This window comes from Scophthalmus maximus, chromosome 10 (assembly GCF_022379125.1).
Source record: "Scophthalmus maximus strain ysfricsl-2021 chromosome 10, ASM2237912v1, whole genome shotgun sequence".
Taxonomy (NCBI): Eukaryota; Metazoa; Chordata; class Actinopteri; order Pleuronectiformes; family Scophthalmidae; genus Scophthalmus; species Scophthalmus maximus.
The window spans coordinates 23,954,179-23,974,822 of record NC_061524.1 but is presented as its reverse complement, the minus strand read 5'-3'; the positions used below and the strand labels follow the sequence as shown (position 1 = coordinate 23,974,822).

Here is a 20,644-nt window from a genome sequence, read left to right as displayed (position 1 = left end):
ATCCCCATGGAATGAGTCTAGACTGATCTACTGTATTCTGGGAGCTGTTTGGGATCAAAGGGGCAAAAATTCATCCGTAATGTCCAGTATGTTCCATTTCTTAGTTGTCAAAGTACTTGCTACATGTAGACTCTGATATGTGGCACTGATATGTGGGCTGGCATTTACCAAAAAGCCAGACAGGATGTACTGGTTCCCTCTTGAGGAACTCTGATTTGTCCGTTCCCCCTGTAGTCTATTTTTCATCTTATCGGCACCGAAAATGATGGAGCGATTTGGACTCAACATCACATGAAGAGTTACTTAAAAAAAGATGATGGAGATGTTTTGCGTTACCACAGCTGCAGTAGCCACGGGTGGCCAACAGGGGCGGTGTGTATGATTTGACAACAACTTCGGAGGCAACGATGTTTATTTCTGAACTGCGGGTGACGATCAGATGATTACCATGTTGCAGAACATGATTTGGACATGAACATGACGTGGACTTATTTCTTTATTGATGGCTGGTGGGTGAAGCATTGTTTTGTGGAAAAAAATAATAAGTACAAATAGGAATGCAAAGAATAACAGAGGGCTCCTGGAAAGCACCAACAGCCGACAGACAGACAGACAGAGACACCTCCAGTGGACAGAGAGAAACTGACTGCTTCCTCTACAGGTGCTCTCCCTCAGTGAGGGAGCTGTCCAGCGCCCGGTGGTGCTGGAAGTTTGTGCTCTGCGCCTCTGACAGACCTAACCAAACAATTAAGAGGTATTTCCGTTGTTGTTGCAGCCACGAGAAATATCCTTTAATTGTAAGATCATGCCTGTCTTGAAACTCCGTCTCTTCCACGACTTCTTCTTCTTCTCCTCCTCCTCCTCCTCCTCCTCCTCCTTTACAGCGCTGCACCCGCCTGGCAGTGCTCAAGCCCCGCGAGTCGTGCAGACGGGTGCCCAGCAAGGATCACTGGCGCCCTGTAGCGTGATTCAATATATTTATCTTGACAGCGAATATGAGCCCGAATGCCACGATCCCAATGAAAGCGAGGGAGTCAATTTTGCCGAAGCCAAGACATTAACAAAAAAAATCAAAAATCAATTACTATACTCGAACAAGTCACTTGGTGATGATTGGGCTGTTTAGTGTTTCTTCGTCTGCAGAACGCTCCTCCGTGAAGCCCCGTCCAGCTGCTCCTGTCACGTCGGTCTCTCCATCCACCAGCCCCTGGCCGAGGAGCACGGTGCGTAAATCCCGTCCCTCTGCCACATCAGCCGCGCTCGGGTCGTCGCAGTGCTGAAGAAGCGCACTGGACACGTGCCTCAGCCCCTCTCCGCGCTCGCGCGTCTTCCCTGAAAACGCCAACTTCTCCGAAAGTAAAACACCTCCGTCGACTTTTCCTCTCCCGAGGCAGTCTCTCTGCTGGGTTTTTTACTTGTCCTTTCAGTCACCTGATAGAGACGGATAGAGGCAGAGTGGGGTTTTTTGTTGTTGTTGTGGTTCTTTTGTAACCTCCCGTCGTTTCGTTTAGTTGTCGGCTCTCCGCGCGTCTTTCTCCGGCTGGTCCAAATCATTTCTCTCCGGATTATCGGGACAGCGGCAGAGTCGTGAAGTCTCTGCAGTCACATGATCGAGATAGGACTGAGGAGTGCGTTGTTTTTGTCGGTGTGTGTGTGCGTGTGTCTCTCCGTGTGTAGCTGGATGGGGTGTCCCTCCTCCGCAGTTTTTTTTCTCCTGCTGCTGCCACGCTTTAGACGCCGGAGCGCAGGGAGAGAGGCGAGAGTGAGAGAGGTACCGCCGGTCTCTCTCACCGGGCTACCTGTGTTTTCAGTCTTACCTCGGGTCCCCTTCAGTTCCTCCTCGTCTCTTTTTTTTTTTTTTTTTTTTAGCTCACCTTCCTGTGGTCGTCTGGTTTATGTTGGTTTTAAAAAAAGATAAAAAGGGAAAACAACTGTGGTGATTTCTGCAGGGGTTCATGCGGTTTCGCTCTGCCCGGAGGAGGGACGCGGTTCTGGTTGGCACAAGGTTTTTGATGATCTTCTTTCCCCCCCCCTTTCTCTTTTTGGTGCGACATTTGGACCGTACAGGACAGCCGAGCAGAGCCGAGCGTGGATGATCCGCCTCGCCGAAAACCCGAGATGGAGTTGCTGCTGATCTGCCTCTCCCTGTGGATACTGCAACGCAATTCGGCCGAAGCGGACTCCATCATCCACATCGGTAAGCGCCCGGCGGAGCAACGCGCAGTTTTTGGATTAGACAGGTGCAAAATTCGAGACGCGCAGGATTAAAGCTCGACCGGCGCATACTGCGTTGATCGCAGGGTTTGATGAGAGGGCGGGATAAATAGTCTATTCAGCTCGCATCCCGTGTTTAAGCAACACCTCGACTCTCAGGCGAGTTGGAAAGTTGCCGTTTGGTAAATGGTAATCCCTCAAACCTATATCGACGGAACAACTTCATCATTTTTTACAAACTAGTCATTTGTTCGCCCATGATGGCAGGCGTTTACTTTTTACTACCTTACCTCGGCCTGTGCGATTCGTTATTCAGACCACGGATTGCAGTGAGCACGGAGGCCTGTGTCAGTGAGCCCATGAAGAAATTAAGAGCCAATAGCCAAAAGACCAAGGAATCTTATTTATTTTTTTGACTAAGCTGCCCCTTGTCTGTCCCCGACAAGCCTCAACTTTCACCGGAACGTGACTGCAATGTCAATCACAGCACAGAGGGAATGTCAGTGGAGTTTGGTTTTAGAGATGCAAGACGCATAGAGCCTCTTTGTACTGAAACTTCAAACCAGAGCTGCCCCCCCTTTTTTTTCCAGAGACCATTCGAGGATGCGTTAAACTCATCTCGACGCGCGGGTTTTCTCTGATCTGGCGTTTGCCCTTAGACATATAGTATTACATTTCATAGTTTTGGAATATGACCCCCCTCGCTCCACACGCAGCGAATATCTGCATTGGTGTGTGTGGTCCCGATCCACGCGCGCAGTCAGTAATCTCAGGTAAAATGTCGATGTCACCATGAGCGAATTTCGGCTCAGTGCTGCTGTGCCGCTGCCGCTGCTGCTGCTCACAGTTTACTGCAACACTCTGGCAAGCAGCAGGTGCTCAGTCACTGGCTTAATACAGTGGTGGGACTCCATCCAGACAATGTTGGCCGAAGCCCCGCATAACGTTCTGGGTACCCCAATTAAGCTCCTCGTTTCCTGAAAACCTCCTCTGTGATATATGAGCGTCTCTGAGCAGTTGATGCCATTTTGATAAAAGGGGGTGTGGGGGGGGTGCCTCCTATATGAGGCCTGGCATCGATCGAGTGCTGACAGCAGTGTATTTTTTCGTGTGGTTACTTTATACCACAGCAAATCATGAAAGCGCGTTCAGGTGATACGGCTCCGTCGCTCTCCGCGGTGCTGAAATCTCTTCAGGGCGCACCGGAGACGCACATGTTGCCCAACTTCAAAGAAAAATAAACCATCGTCATTTGTCCACAAATCACCGTGACAGATTTTTGTTCAATCACATCAAAAAACGCTTTTATACAGTCCGTTACAATGCATGTGATCGCTGTGATCCACAGGTGCCATATTCGAGGAAAACGCCGTGAGGGATGATGAGATTTTCCAACTCGCCATCTCAGACCTGAGTCTGAACGACGACATTCTGCAGAGCGAGAAAATAACACACTCTGTGAAACTTATCGAGCCCAACAACCCCTTCCAAGCGGTGCAGGAAGGTAAGAGCGATTCCACCTGGATCTTTTGTTTTCACTCAACTGCCTCGTCAGGAGGGCAGCCTCTTCCGCTCGCGTAAAAGTCTCGGCTGCCCTGATTTGGCGAACCCTGTGCTGGAGTTGTCCATTCATGTGTTGATCAGTCAGTTGGCTACTGGAGCAGGCGATGATGATGTCTGTGAGTGAGGGAAACTGCTGTGTGTGTGTGTGTGTGTGTGTGTGTGTGTGTGTGTGTGTGTTGCCCCCTGCCAAGCGCCGTGCCGCTGCTGTACCAAATCAAGGTGTCTTCTATCGTTGGAAAGCTAGGTGGAAGCATTGCTTTGGAGCACAGCAAAGATTTCTATGTGAAATTAAAAAAAAGAAGGACATTTTAAACGATAAAATGCAATTCCAGCGCCAACACAGATCCAAAAATATATTTTCATTTCTCTTGGAAGAATGAGCACTGCAATCTCCTTCTTGCACATTTATCAGCCTTCAATGGTTTCCTTGAAATAAACACCCTGCCGTCATCCGGATTCTGGTAATTGTGCAGAAATGTCGACTATACACCTCCAGAAAAAACAGGCAGGAAATTAGCAATGAGATTATTTTGGTCAAGGTTATCTCTCTCAGCCATTGGAAGGTGGACCCGCTCGCTGTTGACTGCAAAAGTGATGAATTCCCACTGAAAAGAATCCTTAAGACTTTAATAGGGACCTTGGGACTTCCAAAGGCTGTTTCTGTCCCCTGCTCTTAGTTACCAGTCTAATGTACGTTTGTCCCCAGTTGCACAAAGGCCTTGATGACTCATTTCTATTCATGGTTCCCCCTGACAGGCTTAGATGATGATAAGCCCCGCCTTTTGCCATAATTATTTATTTGTGGTCCTTCGCAATGTTACAGATATTATAGTTACCTTCCACCAGGAGGTTATGTCATGTGCTGCTTTGTGTGTGTGTGTGTGTTTGTCGATTGGTTTATTTGGTGGCACCAATTTCCACCAAACCTGGTTGGGGGCTCGGGCCTGGGCCATGGAAGAACCCACAACATTTTGGTGGGAATGTGAATCAAGGGGCAGATCCAGTAACTTTTATTTTATTTAAATTTCTTTTACATAGGGAATTTTTCAACATTCTTATAGCATTTTCAGGGAGTAATGCACTTGATCTTGAAGTTTTATGATGATTAAGAGTACTTCATTTTTCCTTTTATGTTTCTGTAGGATGTGTAGGATTTTTCAGTCAGGGCGGGAGCATTGTGTTCTGATTCCATTCTAGTGCACTTGGTTTTTGTACACTTAAAATCCTCACGAGGCTCTCATGAAGATGGAAGGTTCACAGAAAATGTCCTATCTTGCTGCTGCAGAGATAATATAACAAAATATGTATAAATATATACAAACACATATGTGACCTGACTCATATATCATTCACTCTTGCTTAAGATGCAAATGTATAGCAATTAAGCAGACTTGCCAGCGAATCCTTTACCATGTGAGCTGTTCTCTAATTTGTTCAGCAGTAGATTGTTTGTTATCCATTACTGAAAGTGATTCCGAGCTTATTTCTTGAGATTGAACTTCCCGTCTTTGAGCTTGAGTGGGTATCATTCAACATGCTTAATTATTGTTTACTGTTGGACGCCTGATAATCAAATATGCACAGAATAGGCTGATAAGTTGGCATTCCCTTTCTGGACAGCGCGAGGAATAATGCGCGGTCGATAATGTGCGGATCGATGGGCGGTCTCGGATTCTTGCTCTGGAAACGAGGCCGGGTGGTGCGCGTTGAGTGACAACCTGAAAGTAAGGTGACCTTTTTTGCGTTGCTCTTTTGTTTGCTGCCATCCCGCTGTGAGTGGCAGTCAGGACCTTGACACCGCACGGCAAAGGGAGAGGGGGGCAGAGGGTGGGCACAAACATGGAGGAGATGAGGGGGCGAGTGAGGGGAATCGGGATGAGTTGATAGGGGAGAATACAGTGTGCCGGAGAAAAAGATTAGGGGTGAGAAGAGCAATGAGGATGAGAATAACCATGAGCAGCCGCAAAAGGTGGGGGGAAATGGATTAGGAGAAGAGAACTATGATCAAGACCTGAATAAACATGAGCGGACAAAAGAATTGCAGAGGGAGAGTTAAGATAGTGAAGTGATGAGGAAGATTTGAGAGGAGCAGCTGCAGCGTCATGTTTGTCCTTATTTGGCTTCCTTTGTCCTTGCACTGGTGGAACATACATTAACAAGGATGTCACACAGACACCATGCACGCAGAAACACTCAACTCTTCAGTCCTCCCATACTCTTATCGTTCAAAGATGACAGCTCGAGGCTGGCTGGATATACCGCCTGATCACACAACTGGCAGATGCTGTCCTATTTATAGGCCGGAGCAACTGGAGAATGAAAAGCCCGGAAGAATATCTATCTCTTTGTCATGAGAATTATGGTCTTTAGATACCACCCGCTTGTGACTGAATTAAAAGAACACAAAAAACATCAGTGCAACAACCCCACCTCATACCTGCTTCATAGAGACCAAGATGAGGCACTGGCAAGAATTATGGAGGCAGAATCATCTTCTTCTTTTTTTTTTAAATCTATGCTTAATTCTCTGGAAGTAAAGGGTGAGTTGACTCTCGTGTTTTGGTATGCTCAATTAAACTGCATGTCCAGCCATCATGATCAATTTTTACATGCTACAGTCTTAAATCACTCAGCGGGGAGGGTCCGGGTCTCACCGGGATGTGAACATTAGCGGTCGGTGAAAACCTTTCAAGGTTGAAGTGCAGAGCATGAATGCAGCATAAGGCACCACTCACCACTTCACCGTCCATTCGAACAGGTTTCTCACACATCTTGAGATTTGTACCACTCCTTTACTACCCCCCCCCCCCCCCCCTTCATTTTTAAAGTAGAAAAGTTGTCCCCTATGTATACATAGGAAACAAAGCTCCTATAACCTTTTCTGTCTTGCATTTTATTCAAAGGAAGTGGCAGAAAAGGGACAGGAAAACCTCCACCTTGTTGTGAGATTATGTAAATCCCAAACTCTGCATATTTCAAGAAAAGTTAAGCCTGTAAGGTGGATTTTTATGCTTGAGTTGCTTCCAGGACATGAGCAAAACCTCTTGAGATAGATGACCAGATGTAAGCATCCCCCTATTGCAGCAATATTGACTAGTCTAATAATATTGTCTGGTATGAGCCTTTCATAGTCATATTGGTATTCACGTATGCAGACATGAAAACTTTTATTTTACAGAATAAACAATGCTGGTGTGAATTTATGTTTATATTTCACCTTCTCAATTCAAGTCTTTTATATTTGGTTGTATTTGTGTGTATTGTTTTGTTTTGATCGCTATTTATGAGAAAGTTTATGGTTAAACTGTAAAATACCAAGCCTAAAACATCTTTATGAATCATTATGAATTGTCTTTAAGAAATATATATTGGCCAATATATTGGTATTGGGAATCTTTGTCCCTTAAAATCCATATTGGTCAGGCTCTAATTGAGAAGTGAGAGTAAAAGATTGTATTGGGACACATATTAAATGTTATCAATCAGCTTGTATAGCTTAGAGGGTTACACCAATGACTTTTGTACGGAGGGTCAAAGTTCAATTCCAGGTCATCCCAGTGTGGCCCCATACAGCTACCTGCCTTTATGATCGTAAGTTGCTTTGGACAAAGGCGTCAGCTAAAGGAACGTGATGCAATTATTAATGCAACATTTGAGAGATATCTTGTCATCAAAGCATCTACGAAACAGTGGAAATAGAAATACTATGATATAATAAAATAGACTAATGCACCAGAAGACAATTGCTGCAGACGTTTAGTTTTAGTTTAAACGAGAGCCTGTATCCATGCAGCTCTGTGATTCTGTAGTCAGGCACAGCAGTGCGTTGAGCTAAATGTCAACATGCTAATATGTTAACAGTGCTAACATGCTTGAAGCCAAACTATTGGCGGTATTTGTTGTGTCCAAAAAATTAAATAAATGCTAATCCATGCTTTTATCTCATCACAATTGGGCTACTGTTATTTTCTGCCTTAATAAATCTTCCTAACACCATTTACAAACTGTTCAAAATGTTATTGGTAGACTCTTAACACCCATTTCAACCTCTCTGCACTCGCGTCCTGTAAATTTTATAATTGATTTAAAAAAAACTTGAGCTCATAATTAGAGCAACAATACTTCATAATTACATGACGATCTGTGGTTATATTTCTCTATGTGGACCATATCAACCGTTTGCTAAAATAGCGCTTACTTTTTTCCATGCTTTACCAACGCATGGCTAATGAGCTTGTGAAGGTAAGGGTGATGGTGATAGTGATGGTTATGGTGACATGGCAGAGAATCAGCACAATTACTTTAAAGAATACAAGGAAATACATTTAAATGCACAACTTGACGGACATACCCGGGCCACCGCTGACCTCTAGTGGCCATGTACATAACGACCGCTAGATGTCTGCGGTTGCTAAAATACGCCGTAATAGGCTGCTTCAAAAAATGTGGTCATTTTTTGGAGGACAGTCTCCTCTGGAGCCAGCCATGGCCAGACTCCATGGTATAACAAATGCTGTCTATGAAATGTGCCTTAGAAATAAACCCTTTTTGTGTATTAGCACAAAACACCAGTTGCTGATTATTGGCATTTTATTCTTTTTGGTGTTATTTGGTCATGAACCATTGGACAAATTTGTTGATGTTGATCTGATGGTTAAACTTTTTTCTTTTTTTTTATCAGTTCCAGTGATATCAGTTTTCTGCAATCCACCAAAGAGTTGTCTCGATATTTCACACAAAACAAAAGATGTCAGTGTCATGTGCTGGTGGTGAAAGATGAAGAGTCAGGGGGGTTACCAAAGACATTATGATTCATCCTCTCTGAACAAAACTCTCTGCACAAAATCTCCCGTCAATCCGTCTGATTATTTTGGCGATATTTCAGTCCAGACCAGAGTTGTGGCCCGAACGGCACAGAGCATCACAACCTGTGACCAACAGATCAGCTCAACAGGAACACGTCAGTCCTAAGATGAAACTATATATGTTGTTCATAAAGAGGAAGGGTTTTAATGTAGCCTTTTTTAATGAGGTGTCCACATTATTTTGATGAAACCCTGCATGTAGAATACATTTAGAACAAAGCAGGCGGGATAGTCCACAGTGAGTGCAGGCAGTTTCCTTACTCGTGTCCAGTAATTACAATAGAATAGAATGGAATAGAGCAGAATATGACCAGTCCCACTGAGTCTTCACCCAACACACCACAACTGACTCTCCACTTTTATATGACCCAAGGTAACGTGAGAGAGGATTGAATTAGTTTTCCCTTTCTGTACTGTTAAGACAATAGGTTTACTTGCAGCACAATTTATTTTCTTCCTCTTTCCTCTGCTCATTCCCAAAATGACAAAATTCTAAATAATGGTTCCTTTCAAAGTGTTGGCATAGGTAATGTAATATCCTCCATCTGATTCTCTGCTCATGACAACCCATAACGCAATGTGCTCTAAACGTGATGGAACGCAGCCCTTTCACAATTATTGTCCCCATGAATTTAATACTGTTGCATGAATCTTGGTAATGGATTTGTTTGTTGTTGTTGTTTTTTCTACCAGCTCTACACAGAGAGGGGATGATCAGGCCATTTTACCAGCCCCTGTTAATTACCCAATGGTTATTTTAATCCATCATAAGCTCCTCAAAGGGGCTGTATAAAGGGCTGCTAGTACCTTAATCGGCTATGTGATGCTGCTGCAGAGGGATAGACCTACCTCTTACCATTTAATCCCTTCACAATGTGAGGTCACTCTTCAGCAACCGCATTCAGTTTGCACACAGGACCGCACAATCAGTCCAGCTCGTGGAAAAGAAAATGTTGAATTTCTATTGAGGAGAGCAGCTGATTAGGATGGCGGAGAATTACTCATTTTTTTTACACTTCTGCAGTTGCCGTAGGGTACCAGGGGAGATTGTGAAACAGCTCAGCTAAAAGAATAACAATGCTATGATTTAAAAAAGACACAGTTCGGTCCTCTAAAGGAGTCACATAGTCTCGACTTCTGTCCCGAACGTCTCTTTTGGTGGTTCTCAGACTACTCTCGAAAGGGGCACAGAGACATTTCTAGGGATCCAATTATGAAAAGGTGGCTTAAAAGATGCCAGAGAGATTTTTGCTTTGGAGTCAGAACGCTTGGTCTGCTGATCTTCTGATTAATTTAAAGGAACGACATCAATTCACCTAAATGCCACGTCTGATCTACATTCAAATAAGTAATCGTCAGCGTGCAAAATGTCACCACGGCCGCGGATCTTTTGGTTTGAGTAAACAAGGACAGATTTGTTGCGCAGCATTAAACAAAGTTTTTCCATGGTCATACTGAACAAACAAATAAGCTTGGGTTTTTTCGAGAATCGAGGAAGTTATGTTTTGTCAGTGATGCCAATGGAATTACTGCATTGTGCTAATTAGACATTGTGGCAGTCACATTGCATCGTAGTGCCTTTGTGTATTCATCTCTGCCAGTGCTGCCACACTGCAAGACAGCTAAGGGCTGATTTCATACTGGCATGTTTACCAAGGATGTTCCGTGAGGTCCTTGTGTATAAGGCTGACTTACGGCCTCTGGGTGGAATAGTGGCAGCGTGTCTCTGAAGGTAAAAGGAATAAAGCAGATACATGTTAAATGGGCGAAGAAGCATCAAAACCTTGACTGATGTTTGACTCTTTGTTCTTCCCATGATGCAATGCGCAAGATTATGCATGCGCGATTCCTAAATTTGGATCATTGTAGATTGTTTGGGCTGTTCGGCACTGTCAGACACTGGCATCTGACAAGGAGGCAACCAGATTCTGCCTGGCCTGATTCTGTAATCGTTGTTTGAAAGACATTAAACACCTGCATTGATTTTCAAATATGACAGCAGCAGCATCTGATGTCTGGAGAATGGCCTGAAGAGGAAAAAAAATTAACAAAACAATGGGACAAATGCCAAACATAACTCAAGGAACCGCCTGTTATACATACACATGAACACAAAACATATGTTTTCCCTATCACAGGTCTCTGGGCCCCATGCCTTATTCATGTTCCCGTCTTCTCTAGTGTGACAGATTTATAACGAGCTGCAGAGAACATTGTGACAGATGTTAATGCTTTTCCACGACCCCAAACAGCCCCCAACCACCGCTGGGGTTTGGCCATCAATACTGCTCTACCTGTTAGAGCGAGAGAGGCCGAGTGAGACTGAGACACATACGCACAAAGAGAGAGAGTGAGCGGCCCAGAGGAGATGTTCTGTCCAATCAGATTGATGCTGATGAGGCCGTCGGCCTATGCCCGCTGTAATACATCGCAGACCTACATGTGAGTAGCATAATTTCTCTTCGGCTTCAACTTTATTGAGCTGCTTAAAATGTGCTGAGATGACAGTTTGTGTTTTCTTCTTCTGAGAGAGCATCACTGTTGTTTGGCGAGAGGTGCCATGGTAATAGTCTGGAGATGAGACGGTGCGACTCTGGCATTCATTCACTTCCACTGCTGACTAGCTCAGAGGGATGTGTGTATAATTTACTACCCACCACCTGCACCAACGGAGGCACAACGGCTTCAGTCGAGGATGGAAGACAAAGTAAATCCCATTAGAGGATAAACAGTAGTCAGCTGAAGAAGTGCTGTGTGGCTATCTCCACATTTACACTCTCCACAGAGGAGAGGAGAGGGATGAAGGGAGTGAGGGGTCGACTAGGACTCCTACTGAGGGGGAAGAGGTGAAGTACAGCAGAGTGAACTGGTGAGAGAAAATGACCACAAAAGAGAAAAGCGGGGTGTTGAGAAGGCATGGACGACAAGAGGGGCAACGTCCTTTTAAACGGCTCACTTCCCTCATTGATGAAGAGATGCCAAAATGTGTTCTGGGAGCCGTTGTTTGCGTTACTACCCACGGACACGGATGCCGAGTGGGACCATCTGTCACAAGAATCCCTCCTCAGCCCTCCTCGCCCAGTCGCTGAATCTCTGACTCTCGATCACTGCCACGGGCCCTCTGCCATGCCCAGGCAGCATGGAGTTTATCCAAAGACGAGGCTAAGCTAGTGTGTAAGCGCTCTCAGGGTGAAATCAAAACCCAGCTTAAACCTCATGAGTGAAAGCTTTAAAAAAAACAAAACATAGAAGTATCACTGGTCAAATATGAAATCTAATTCAAACTGTTTGACTGATGAATACGTCTTTCACTCAACCCTGTAGTGTAACAATCATCTGGAGCCACTGGGTGACTGCTCATGCTTTTTTAAACTCATGCTGTGCCTTGATAGACAGATTTATTCTTTGACTCACTCATTTCTGTGCTCATTCATCAACTGCCTTCCCTTTTAATAGAACCCGATCCAACGCATCACAGCTAAGAGAAAGCTCTTACTCTCCTTAACATCAGATGTTCAACTTGTTTCTGCCTGTATGTGTAGCAATGCGGCTAATTGAAGTGAAAAGGGGGGAAAAAAGACTGATTAATAATTGATTTGTTGTGGTTACTGTGTCTAAACTTGCCGACACATTTCAGTATTAAGTAGGCCACAGTTTGTCATGATTTCAAATCCTTCACAAAACAACATTAAAGCCCAGCCTTTACAAGTGAACAAATTTTATGTAGGTTGTAACAAAGCAAGTTGTCATCGCTGGGATTTGATCGTTAGGAGAACAGGCTTTTGAAATCCACGTTTTATTGAATCCCTCTTTTTTTCCTTAAGTCATCTCAATGTAAAGAGATTTCTGATTTCAGTAGATGGCCCCATTCAACAAAAACACCCAACACTGCACCACATGAAACATATGGACTGAGCAGCACTGTTTGTAGAGTCTTCTCTCTACAAAAGCTGGGGCCCCAAAATACTAGTGTGCAGCGGACTGCGGCTGCAGAGGTGCAAATGACTGGACTGAGAAATGGACTGAGGCCCATTGTGATGACCGACCCTGCTGTCTGCTGAAGCCACAAAGGCACGACACGGTGCTCTGACATCGTATCACTGACCTGGTACAACCCGGACTCTTTATGTTGCTCGACACCATGTCGTGTCATTGCCCCGAGGTGACGGTCAAGGTGATTACTATCAATTGAGCGCGCGACTTGACAGTCAGCTGGCTCATGGTGATACAGACAAAATTTGTTGAGACATTTCGCCCCAGATCACAAATGTCAACCTCTGTGGCACCAGAAGAAGTGTTAACAAAATAATAGGGGCTGCACCCCCGGCCTCTGCAACATGCACCAAATGTCATGGAAATCTATCTAATAGTTGAAAAAAATGCTCAATCCAATTTCACCCCTTAGCCCTACCCCTCGGTTTTGCGCGTTCACGTGTAGAGGTAGGGGTTTCTCAATTCCATAAAGCAAAGGTATAGTAAACTACATATACACAATATGTTGCCCTGAATCAGGATCCATGTACATGCGTTTCATCTCTAAGAATTCATGCAGTTGAAAATGAATGCACAGTTGTAAATTTCCACGCGAACCATATAACATACAGTCCCATTACAAATTGAACCGATTTGAGCAAATATGAACATCACGATTCACACTGTTCATATTTGATCAATGCTTCATTAAGGTTAGAGCTGTGGTATAGCAGCAGAAGTCGGTCCTCTGTGTATGTATCATACTGTTAGCATCACTGCTCTTGGTCTGTACACTGGTGTCATGCCTTCATTCAAACTCCCTGATTAGTGATAAGTAGTTTTATGTTCTTTTGTGCACACTATCACTCTTTAAAAAGTTGTTTTTGTTTCTTTATTTTTATGTATCAACCAGGGCCACGGCATAAGAAGATGTTTTAGGAGGCCGTTAAGGTTTCTGACTGCACAATTGACTCTTTCCCTTCACCTGCATGAAGGTTTAGCAGGTTAAGGAGGATCACTTTGCTCAGCGAGGGAGGCGATAAAGAGAGCAGTCTTAATGCACTGTCCGCATCTTCAGGCCTTTTGAAACCCAAGGCAATGTGAGTGATTCATTATTCCACTTGACTGAGACAGAGCAGGTTCATCAGCCCACATTATCATGCCACTCCGAGTCTTGCAGTCACATTTGTTTGCAATGTTTCTAAAGCATTTTGCAAGCCACAGTTTTCTCTTCAATCACTGCATGTTTATTTTCCTCTCGAGTGAATAGAAGGGCACTTTAGGGACTGTGTACATAATTACGGTGTACATGCCGTAGCATTTACTGCATATGTAATTAATTATGTGCTTGAGAGTCTCTCACCTATCACACACTTTTGTGCACTTTGCCTTCAATATTGACATATTTGTGTCACCGTGTCTTAACATCCGTAACACCACTGCCGTGGCCCAGGTTCAACCCCCGTTGTCATTACAGCTTGGCACCACGCTCCAAAAATAACATGAGCTCCAGCAGTTTTCGGAGTCCAGGTAGACACAGATGCATTGGAAAACTGAGAAACCCAATGTGCCCTCTCTGTTTTCTTTTTGAGTGGCTACATCTTCAGTGTTGTGAGCACAAACTGTGTGTGTCACACATTGCAGAAGGATGGAGCGTCAGCAACAAAGCAGATTTGTTTGACTCCTGACTCTGTACAGATGATAATGGTCGCCAGAAGACGAATCATAATGACAGTGGGATTGTCATCGTGAGCATGTTATTTTTTAGCTCAAAGTACTGCAGCCTCACAGAGACACGAGTATAGCTATATATGTTTGGAACCAGATACTGTAACTGTTCTGATTGTCTGTGTTTAAATGTCTGCTTTTGAGCACCATTACATATCTGTCTTCAAAAAGAAAATAATGTGTTAACTGTTTCATCTTAGTTACTGTAACACACTTTATTGAAACTAAAATAGATCAGTCATCCCCAAGAGTGGGCCTACTAGACTTGCAAATACAGTAGCTGACCCTATGCTGGCCTAAATTAACTCTATGATAGATACCGTGCAGAGCAAAGAGCCTTCTTAATTATGTCCTCAGAAGGGATTCAATCATCAGAATGTGATTGGCTGGTCCCCCAGATAACTGCATTCATTTAATACATGAGCCCAGGATGGTAAAGCACATGACAAGTGGCTTTGCATATCATAGGTTTATGCCCACAATCCCACATAAGGGAATTACATAATGCATTTTCTCATGCATTATATGAATTCCATGTATTGGAGCCACCACCATGTCCCAGATCTTTGTATGGTTCTTGGAAAAGAGTTATTATCCCGTGGCTCAAGATAATATTTTGCATAATTTGGCTTTTCAATGATCAAATTGGATCATATATTTGGTTCAAACAGCAGCAGATTTCTTCTTTCCAAACATTCAAATGTTGTCCGATGGATAACAGAAAGAACATTTTCTCTCTCACAGAAGCAACACTCACTAACTAAAGTCCAAAGCCTTTAGGTTTGTTGCACTTAGTAACACGGTGTCTAAGACTCGGCTTCTAGTGATTTTCAGCCACCTTTGTTATCAATGCCTTCACCACTGGAAAACAAGAGAAAGATAATTAATGAACTGCTTGGAAGAGGAACATTTTCACAGGGTCAAACACAGGGAACACAACAAAACTTTCAGCATGTAGAGGCCTACCATTCCTGTTCAAGAACAATATCATAATCAGACAAAAAAGATGCCCCAAAGCCACCGTGAAACTCTACAAAAGGGATGAGTAGGTAGAGAAGAGAAGCAGATTGCCTGAAGCGGAGACAGAGAGGACGAGGAGTGGAGGAGGATGTAGCAGCGTTTCAGCTCATCTCTTATATCTTCCACTTTTCTCTTGGACAGCAGGAGGACGTCCATCAAGGCAATGCCATCATTTCTGGTGATGCCAGCTTCCTCCTAGCAACACTCTGGCGGGCCACTAACCCAGGAAGAGGGGCCGGGAAAATGAGGCATCTCCCCACTGAATGGTTGTCCCTCACTGACTCACCGCATGCCCACTCGCTGCCATAACAAAGCCTCCATTGAACCGAAAAAAAATGGAAACTCTGGAAACTGTCCCATTCATTCCGGCAGTAGTGTGCTTTTGTCAGGGGCTCGTATGTGGACAATGAGAGTTCACTGTGTGTGTGTGTGTGTGTGTGTGTGTGTTCAGGATGTGGATGTACTACCAGATAGCTAATAGTTTGCTGTTGCTCCACTGGCATGTTAATGAATTTGCATTTATTCAAAACTGTCCACAACAGGATGTGCAGGTACCACAATGCCAGGTACGTCAGAGCTTGTTCGTTGGTGAATTATTTGCGGCTGCATATTCCTGTGTATCTTCTACAATATGTCACACGGGATGTGTGAAGATGGAGGCAGTTTACCTCGCATGTCGTCAGCTCAGGATTGAATGTAGACTCCAAATTTGTCATATCAGATGTTGTTACACAGTTACATCGTAACGTGATTTTAATATCCCCCTATTATCACAGGAAGCCGACATGCACATCTACCCTGTATCTTACCAATGACATTGTAATGTTTTACATCCTCGATGGTCACAATGACGTGCAGCACGCATTTTATTTCAGATTCCACTTGGAGTGAGTGATCTAATGCCTTGATCCAATGCATTGGTTGATATGGCAACGGATCTCCCCTCTCTGGAGAGCAAATTTCCCCCGTCCACCTGTTGACGAGGGAGAGGCAGACTGGGAGAAATAACAAATAGAAAAACCTTGCAGGATAAAAATCAATGCATATGCGTGAGAACGAGAGAAGTGTTATCATTTCAAATATCAGTGCCATCCTTTCCTTCGAATTAGTCACCTCTCATTTCATGAGAATGAAACAGAGATGGTATCATGGATTGGTGCAGTGCCCCCCGCCCCCCATACATTCCCCATCCCCCTACAGTGTCAAGACCAAACCAATTCTAAAACCATTTCACCTTGGTGGTGTGCATACTGATTTTACAAACTGCACAAAGGTAGAAGTGAGCTGTTTGATAGACCCCCCCGCTCCCCATCTCCATCTTCTTCTTCTGGGCGTGGGACTTTTTCAGCAGGCAGTAGCCTTCCAAGCTCACAAACCAGAACCAGGGCGCACACTCCTACAAGGTTAACTGTCCCACACGGTGACATGATATTGTAGCGCGGCGACAGACAGACAGGAGGCCAGATTGTCAGTTAATGTCCAGCTTTCATTAAGTCCAACTGAGACAATGATTGAGGAGCACTTAACAAAAACAGCAGCAGTAAATCCAACTCTGCACAACAGTGAGTGACGCATTCGCTGAACTCGGGATACCCCAGCGTCTCCCAAAAACACTCTGAGGCTACAATTTCATTGACGTGAGCAATTGAAAACTGATTGCGCAAATGAGCAACATTCCGCAAAAATATAATAATTAGCTGGTGCTCCGTAGCCCCCCCTGGAGTAAATATAGATAGATAGATAGATACTTTATTGATCCCAGGCTGGGAAATTCTGGTACACAGATTTTTTTCATCTTCTGATAATTATCCAGGGATAAATGGTGATGTAATCATCGCATTACGTTTATGTGCCATCTTTCCATTTCAATACATCATGGACTGGCTGCTGGTTTTGATTTTCATTCGTGTTGAAGAATTTACATGAAACATCTGTTGAGACGACACAACTGTTTTGGTTTAGTGGATTTAGTACTTACGCTGAATTCTGTTTTTATTGTCGGTATGATTTTTTTGAGCTTAATACAAACAATATTAAGGTGATTAAACCAGGAGAAGAATTGACCTCAACCCCCACTAGCCAATAATCTTTGCCCCTGGGCGGCTGTGGCTCAGCAGACAGAGCGGATTATTCACTAAATAGAAGGTCGTGGTTTGATCCCCAGGGCCTCCAGTTCACTTGCACAAGAGTCCTTGGGCCAGACACTGCCCCAGTGTATATGAATGGGTGGATGTGACTCGATTGGTCCATGACACTAGAAGAACTCGGTATAAATACAGTTCATTTAGTCCATCCGAATTCCAAATCCAAATTCAACACATTTTCCATGATTAACAGATGTCAGGGCAGATTGTGATAGTTTATTGGTTGGTTCTCTTTGCTTTAACTTCAGAGAACATTGAGACAAGCTGCTCTCTCTATTTTTAAGAATATTTTGAAGGGATTTAGATTTTTTTCTTTTTTTTTTAAGTCTTAAATCCCTGTATGGAATCAAATCCAATTGTGAAGGGGCTAATAGCAGCTTTTGTTACCAGCCAGATCAGGATCATGTCGCTGTTTGTGTTCATTAATGTGTTTGCACGTATTAGTGCATGTGTTTGGCTGTGTGGTGGTGTGTGCATGTGTGCTTTGCAGAGGCTCAGTGTCATACCAGTGAGGAACAGGCTCACAGCTTTTAGGATATTACCCTTAACAGTGTAAATCCCTGATTATGTGCTCCCCTGTTGGAGTGAAAGGTCTCAATAGGAAAGACTCTTGGAATGTGTCATCAATAATCTCGATAGTCATGTAATGCCTTTCAATCCTCAATTTTTCCTGCTGCCAGTGCCATTTTAGCTTTTGCCATCCCTTTAAACCAACCCAATGCAGTGTGCAGTTTCTAATCCAACAAAGTCTATCTCAGTTTCTTTTATTGCTTCTTAATGTCAGCCCCTTGCATTATTCCTGGCTGTACGTGCAGAGTTTAACCTACTGCTGTATTGCTAAAGAGGGAAAGGCGTTAAAAACTTTGTGGCTGCTGCTCTCAGCAGAAATGGATTACACCCGGCACCGGTTTAGGCGTGGATCAATGTTAGGTTGAAAAAAAAGGGAGAACAAAAATACAGCACCAGGGATTTGTATGTTCCACTTTGATGCCCTGTGACCCTGTAGGCCAGTGTTAATTATTGATCAGGTTTGATTATAGTTATTGTTAGGGCCCGAGTCACTGACAAGCATTGATAGGTGTGGACCTATTGTAATCATTATTATTGAACAGGTAGCGCATGTCTATTAAATATAAAGTAGCCTCAATAAATATGTTGCTGGGAGAAATATAGCCCAAAATTAACAGATAAGCTGCAATATTGTCTTACCAGCCACAATTTTATAAAAACATCTGCATTTCTGTGCATCTTTTTTTCCTTTAGAGCACATTCATTCCCAATTGGGTTGGACAACAATTTGCTGTCATCATTAGTTGAGTATTTGGGAATCATATTTTAATATTTTTATCATCCAAAAATGCCTGATGTCCAAAATATTCAAAGTAAGCTATCCTTGTTATCCCTGGTCCTACATAAAAACACTTTTACTACTGCATTTTTTACTAAGCAGTGGTGCTTTGAACGGTCGGGACATAACCCTGTTTATAAATGCAGACACAGAACCAGGTTGCTGGGTTTGGATTTGTCTTCTCTTAGCGGGCAAATGGAAACTGCACCAGCGCTGACGGGAACAATCTGTTTGTGTTTGGGTTTATGTTCAGCACACTGCTAATTAAGCCACAAATTTAGGTTTAGTTTGATTGTAAGTGCAGCAGCAAACTAACAGCTCATTTGGTTTCTTTTGCTTCTTTAGGTCTTCCCCCCGCCGTCCCTCTGTAGTAGAATGAATCATTGTCAATGTGTTGACAGGCTGCGTTCCCACAGCATTTATTTCTCGAACATCTTGAAGAAAAGGAAGGATACCTGTAACATATCTCTCGCAGATGAGGTTCTAGAAAAGGGAAAAACCAGACGATGTGCCTATAATTCACACAAAGTATCGTGATGTAAGTGGATAGGATGGATGGAATAAAGCGGATGGTCAAAAAGTGGACAAACCTTGGCATTACAGTTTCTCTTTTACTTTTGAAATATTTGGTCTCATGATTTTTACGGTTCCCAAACGAAGTTCGCTGCAACTGTTCTACCAACACAGCTTTAGTAGTGTTTGCTGATAATGCTGACCCATTAGTTATATTTAAATGCATGGCTTACATTTCTGGTATCTAACCCTAACCCGTTTTCCCCCGAAAAGCTGTGATGATCAAAGGCAGGGACGTCTTTCTATCCACTCAGCAGAAATCCTTGGAACCCAGAGTTCAAGCCACACAATTAATACTGAGCCTTTGAAGTTCCCCCTTTGCGACATACTGTATGGGATATTTCAGGATGAGATTATAGGCTGACATTTACATGACTTCACTGTAGGAAACAGTCACATTAATAAGCACTGCGCTTTAATGAAGTGCCTTTATGATTATTTTTGCTGTAATAGTAATGAATGAAGCCTGTTACTATAATTTCTCAAAATACTATTCAACTTTAAATCCATCAGCAGATGCACATAAACCAGCTTTCTCTATATAGAATAATTTATTTTAGTTCCTTTTTCTGCCGAGCTTCCTTGTACAACTTCTACAACCATACAACAACCCTGTATATACATACAGTTTACAATCTACCATGAGCATCTGCAACAACAACCACATCAACAGCGCCTCCTCCACATAAGTGCATCAGCTGAGACAAAACAACAGAAACTCAAAAAACCTGTCGCACAATAGCTATTTATGATATTATCACCCTGTTAGAGAACTGTGGTAATCAGTACCCCAACTTGCATCTCCTGTGTTCAAATAAAGTGTCTCTCCATTGGAGCAAAACCAGCGATACAGCATATCTTGATTTAGCTACCATATTTGTAGTGTAAATAAATACAGTCGAATATTGTATTCATAGCGTGTTTTATTACTTTCCTCAGTCAAAGAAAACTACACTACACTACCTCAACATGTCGCCTGAGAAGATCACGAGTTTCCAGCAGAGTCTCTCTGGAGCTCTAACAATTGCATAGTGATATTATATATATATATATATATATATATGAAACAAAGTAACACGTCCTGTTATTCACATTTTAAGAAAGGGTTGCTCATTTTATCTACCCCTGTTCTAAAGTATATATTTGATACCCCCAGTACATACAGCAATAGCTATTTGCTTATCTTTTGATTAGCTTTGTTGTCTTACATCCTGGAT

General features: G+C 43.3%; 1 protein-coding gene across 3 annotated transcripts in view; it reads left to right on the top strand.

Annotated features, from left to right (window-relative positions):
- The first annotated feature begins 1,636 nt into the window (after positions 1 to 1,636).
- Positions 1,637 to 20,644, top strand: part of grid1a (glutamate receptor, ionotropic, delta 1a) — a 200,870-nt gene continuing 181,862 nt past the window's right edge. The window contains exons 1-2 of one of the 3 annotated variants that reach the window (XM_035606862.2): positions 1,637 to 2,197; positions 3,563 to 3,718. In XM_035606862.2, coding sequence (XP_035462755.2) covers positions 2,119 to 2,197; positions 3,563 to 3,718 — 235 coding nt within the window. In that variant the 5' untranslated portion in view covers positions 1,637 to 2,118. The remainder of the gene's footprint in view (positions 2,198 to 3,562; positions 3,719 to 20,644) is intronic. The other 2 variants (XM_047335325.1, XM_047335326.1) reach the window with 2 other exon arrangements.